The sequence below is a fragment of the Fukomys damarensis genome, unplaced genomic scaffold (assembly GCF_012274545.1).
Source record: "Fukomys damarensis isolate Sample0158 unplaced genomic scaffold, DMR_v1.0_HiC HiC_scaffold_24, whole genome shotgun sequence".
Lineage (NCBI taxonomy): Eukaryota > Metazoa > Chordata > Mammalia > Rodentia > Bathyergidae > Fukomys > Fukomys damarensis.
The window spans coordinates 1576731-1582276 of record NW_022900936.1 but is presented as its reverse complement, the minus strand read 5'-3'; the positions used below and the strand labels follow the sequence as shown (position 1 = coordinate 1582276).

Here is a 5546-nt window from a genome sequence, read left to right as displayed (position 1 = left end):
TCCTTTTTTTTTTTTTTTTTTTTATACCAGGGATCGAACTCAAGTCCTTGTAAGGCAGGCGGTGGAACCACTGAGCTAAATCCCCAGCCCCCAGAATGTATTTTTAAAATTATTATAACTCAATAATAAGAAAAAGCTCTGGGCTGAGGATTTGGCTCAATGGTTCTGCCACCTGCCCTGCAAGCACAAAGACCCAAGTTCGATCCCTGGTACCAAAAAAAAAGAAAGAAAGGGAGGAAGGGAGGGACGGAGGGAGGGTTCTGAAGTCCACCAAGGAAGACATACAAACGGCTCTTAAGTCCATGAGAAGATGTCCAAGCACAGCCACCAGGGGAGGGTGACGGCACTTCCCCACCAGAACAGCTCTGCTGTGACAACAGACCACAGCGAATGCTGGGCCGGCAGGTAAACCAAGACCAGCGTCCTCTGCTGTGGGGGCGAACGAAGGCAAGTGGCTTTGGAAAAGTTTGGAAGCTTCTTAGCAAATTAAACATAACCCCCCAGCAATTCCACATCTAGGCATCTAACAAAAAGAAATGAAAATGCCCACCGAGACCTGCACACAAGAGCTCACAGCAGCCAGTGAGTACAACCCAAACACCCACACCCCGTGAGCGAGAAGGCAATGAATGAGTGGACAGGGAGGAGTCCATGGCCACACCGCCTGGACGCACACGCCCGATCTCGTCTCAGCTAGGAGCTAAGCAGGGTCAGGCATGGTCAGTGCTCGGATGGGAGGAGGAGACGCTGACACACGCCATGACACGAAGGACGAACTCCCCTGCTAAGAGAAGCCGGGTGCAGAAGACCCCACTTACAGGAAACGTTCAGGGAGGACAGACAAAGTCAGAAAGCAGACCTGCGGGAACGAGGACTGGCTTCAAACAGGCATGGGGGTCTTCTGGAAATGCTCTAGGACTGGATCGCAGTGAGGATGCAAAGCCCCAACTAGTTAACGCCAGTCAAACACTACAGCACGTCGCCAGGGCAAGCGCACCACACCGGACCGGGGCTTCGCAACCTCGCACTCCCACCCTCGGCAGGGCACTCCTGACCTGTGAGGGCTGCCATGCCTGTGGCATGAGTCACTGTCCACCCCTAAGTGCCAGTAGCAGGGGTCCCCTCACCCCAGTGATAATGGCCAGAAGGGCTCACTCACTGCCAAATACCTGTGGGGAACGTGCCCAGCTAAAGCCCTGGCCCAGGCCCACTCTCCTGTCCAGTCTGCCTGTCACCTACACCCTGTCACAGTGCTCCCTGGCACTCGCTACAAAGTGGTCCTGACTTCGGGATCCATACTTCCATCTCACTGCTAAAGGAAGGTTGCAATAAACTGTCACAGAGGAATCTTTGGAATACTGACATGAGACGCTCTGAGTTTTCAGTAAAAAGAAACATTGGTGTAAGGATGGTTCCTGTGATCACAGGAAGGGCGACAGCCTGTGAGAACCCTGGGACAGCCACTCTCTCCTGGGCCCAGATGCGCTGGCAGGAATGCAGGGTGGGACCAACCCAGGGAAGGCAGCCTTTCCGGAAGGGGGATGTCCTCTTAGGCGATCACCAGTCTCCACAGCCAGCTGGTCTGGGATAGGTGGCAGCAGTGAGGCCAGACAGACTGGGAGAGGACAGCACAACTGCTTCCAGAGCGCTGGGGCAGGACAGAGGAGGACAGAGGACTGCCCCAGACTTCACCTTGCTGGCCACTGAAGACGGCAGCCAACCTGCTCCACAAGCCCCTTCTATGCCATGGAGGTAGGTACTCCACGTGCACCAACACAACAGCTGAGACCACAGGGTCTCAGCGGCCGTGCACCCTGGGGCTGGAAAAGGCCTTAAGCCATGGGTCCAAAGAAAGTTGCACCACTACTTTTTCTTTTGACAGGGTCTCACTATGCAGTTCAGGCTGGCCTTGCACTCACAAGGTAGCCCAGGCTGGCCTCAAATTCAGGGCAATCCTCCTGCCTCAGCCTCCCAAATGCTGAAATTACAGGCACGTGTCACCACCCTTGGCAGCTGGGTCACTTTGGATCCAAATAAGTGAAGGCCACACAGTCCAAGTGACTGGGGACAACACACAGCTCTGATGGCCCATCCCTTGCTGTGAGCTGCAGTCCCAGCCACACTCCACCAGCAGCTCAGCATGGTCATCCGAGGTGGCACCACTTCTAATCACTGTCTGTGGTGACTTTCCTGCGCAGCCCTGGCTTCGTTCATTACTGTCCCACTTCCCCAGCCTGATCCCTTGGCCCCATCCTCCATGAGTGGAGAGAGGGGTTGGCCCCAGACAGATGCCTCTGCACGGGCCCCGCCACAGGCCTTTGTCCTCTGCCTGAGCATCTGAAAAGGCAGGATTTCTATGGCACTGCCCAAAAGAGCGAGAGGCCCAGCAGGCAGGCGTGATAGCAAAAGCCAGCAGCATCAGGCTGCAAAAGAAGAGCTCAGTGTCCAGAGACTCGAGGCCCCAGGGGTGGCCCTGGAAACCAGCAAAGTAGCAAGGAAGAGGCAGAAGCCCAGCCAGCTGTCTGCCAAAACAGAAGGGTGAGACGGACTGCCAGAGGACAGTTAATTCCCTAATGGATGTTTAAGTATATCTGTAAATGGCCTCTTATTTGTGAAGGGTCTGGAGCAGAACCAAAACCTACAAACTCACCAATCTTGAAGCAGGGGAATTCCACAGGAATGCAAAGCCTTATGCAAACACAGAAGTGCTCTCCCCCAAATCAGTTCTAACTGCTTTGAGACAGGTTTTCAAAATATTGGTTTAATTTTATACTGTTTATCTAAAATTTGTTAATAGATACTCTAACAAATTTTTAACAATGAACACTTTTTAAAAAGCATACTGGAAAGCTCAACTGTGCCTTCAACAAGCTTTTAAATCCATCCACGTGGGGGCAAGTGCTGACACCTTCTGAGCCCTGCAAAACCCTCAGTGCCAGCCCCGCCTCACCAGGGCTCCCTGCACGTGAGTGCCCTGCAGCAGGTGTGCCACGCAGCCAGCGTGTCCCTGTTGACACAAGACACAGGAGACAAGACCTGAGGTCACACCTCAGCTCACACGCATGCTCTCTGCTATGCTCTCCAGCTCTGTGCTCAGGGGCAGCCCGCAGCCCACACCTGCCTGGCATGAAAGGCTTGGTGCTACACTCCAGTTACCCGAGTCTGAAAACAGTCAACAGAAAATTCCAGAGATAACTCAAGTTTTAAATAACTTTTATTCAAACTGTTGTCCTATCTGTTCTATTTTACTAGTTACTGTTCTTAATCTCCTGCTTTGCCTATCTTAGTACTTACGCTTTATCGCAGACACATGTGCCCAGAAGACAGAGCACTTAGCATAGGAAATTTCAGGCACCCACCGGCGGCTTAGCACAGGGATATAGAGAAAACGGTACCACATCAGGCACAAACACAGGGAACACATGTGCTGGAAAAGTTTGGAAGTTTGTGCTCAGACAGAAACAGCAGGTGCCACAGCCCAAGTAATCAGTCTTGCAAATCATCAGGAAATGTCAGGCCTGCTGTATTTTGCACGGAGTATGATGAAGATTTCTGACACGGTTTATCCAAAGCTTTTGTGCACAGGTGACAACTGGCAGCGATGCCCTCCTCAACCTGACCTGTGGATCGTGACGAATGACTGGGACACAAGCAACAGGCAGTGCCCTGTCCTTGCCTGGAGCTCATCCCCAGACCAGGTGCCCTGTCCCTGCCCACCAGAGCCCGCTCTATGACAAAATGCAACTGGAAACCTGACTAACGCAAACAGCTCACTTCACAAACAAGAAAAGCAAGAGACTGGTGACCAATTTCAACTTCCTAAATTTTACCTACTTCATTTTGTTGCACGTCTGAAGGAGAAAGAAGAAAAGTACAGGTCCAGATTGGGGGCTGCAGAACACTCTGGAATCGGCCTGCCTGTTTCTCCTTCCAGGCAATACGGCTTCAAATTTAATAACCTGAAACCTAGTGAGGGTCAGGCACCACAGCTCCTGGAACAAGCAGCATCTCAGGACCAGAAAGCGGAGGGTCTATCAGCCCCGGGACAGCAAGCAGGAATGAGAAGTGGAGGAAGGATAAGAGGAGGAGCAGCACCTACCCATGGGCAAGGCTGGCCCACATGTGCCCACAGCTTTAAAGACCCTTTCCTTACTGCCCAAAACTCAGGTTTCTAGGGACTTCTGGAAGCTAAAGCTACCCATACAATTTGGGGCTAACCCACAATGACCACTAAATATGGTTTGAACATGATTCGTGGCTTCTTAGCTCCTCCCCAAGGTGGGGCTTACAACCCAGGACATCTCTGCCTCTTCCTGGTGACCAAACACCAGCCTCCCATTCTTTTGTTTTGGTGTGGATCATAACTAAAGTCTGAGACTTACCCTTGGCTGATAGGAGGTCGTTAAGACCTTCCTCATGCTTATAAGCAACCACGCCAGCACAGAAAGGCCTCCCTAGAGCTCTCAGGACAGGCTGGGGAACCTGCATGGTGGGGTGCAGGCCGGTTGTGGAGAGCTGAGGCAGGAGCTGGGCTCAGGCTCCTCCACACCAAACTCATGTGTCCTTCACCCGGCTGCTTATGCGAATCCTTTAAGCGTCCTCTGTTATAAACCAGCAAACACAGAGAAGTATTTCTCAGGGTTCTGGGAGCCTGGGTGGGGCGCTGGGAACCTCAGTCTATAGCTGGCTGGTCAGAAGTTCTGCAGACCGGACTTGTGCTGGGACTGAAGTGGGGTCGTCTTGGAGAAAGAGTTTCCACTGTGGACCGGAAGACTCTCAGGGAGACAGAGTTAAGCCTCAACTGCAATAGGGGATATCCAGCTGGGGTCCGCTGCAGGAGCAAAGAAACCCCCGCATCTTCTAGATTCACAGAAGTTTTCTGTGTTGACTGTGGTATGAGAGCAGAGGGAAGAAGGGGTTTTGTTTCTCCTAATAGAACATACCATTATCTGGAAACTACAAACATGATTCAAAACTAATCTTTTACTGCTTCTAAGAAACTGTCACAGCGTTGGGACGGATGTCCAGCAGTCCTCTTCAGGCAGAAGAGCAGGCCGGGGAGGAGCGGAGAGTCACAAGATCCACTTGCCCTGTCCTCATCAGCTTCAGAGCACAGTCACACCGCTGAATGTGATTCTCAGGTACTCAGGTAACCACTTAAAACCAGTAACATGTGAATGACTTACATGATCAGAGCCTCCCATTCAAAAAAGTTCTCTTCATTCATAGGGCCTGCAGAGAAAGAAAAAAAGTCCCACAACATTTTAACCCTAAAGGCAACTTTGTAGTTAGAAAAATTATAAAGGAGTTACTAAGTCCCTTACCTGCCACAATTCCTTCTGGAGGGTTCAGTGTTAATTCTACAAAAGCAAGAAGTCAAACTATTAACCAACAGAATGAACATTACATTGTCATTCTAAGATAACATTTTACAAAGCATATGAGACTATACATTATAGAGTACAGGGCTGGGGATTTAGTTCAGTGGTTCTGCTCCTGCCTCGTAAGCTCAAGGACCTGAGTTCGATCCCCGGTACCAAAAAAAA

At 51.2% G+C, this 5546-nt stretch overlaps 1 protein-coding gene across 4 annotated transcripts in view; it reads right to left on the bottom strand.

Annotated features, from left to right (window-relative positions):
• Ube2g2 (ubiquitin conjugating enzyme E2 G2) overlaps positions 1-5546 on the bottom strand; it is a 26441-nt gene that overhangs the window by 9055 nt on the left and 11840 nt on the right. For all 4 annotated transcript variants that reach the window (XM_033768149.1, XM_033768150.1, XM_010636431.2 and 1 more), the window contains 2 exons: positions 5325-5360; positions 5187-5232 (listed from right to left, as the gene is read on the bottom strand). In XM_033768149.1, the coding sequence (XP_033624040.1) occupies positions 5187-5232; positions 5325-5360 (82 nt within the window). Of the gene's footprint in view, positions 1-5186; positions 5233-5324; positions 5361-5546 lie in introns of those variants that run through there.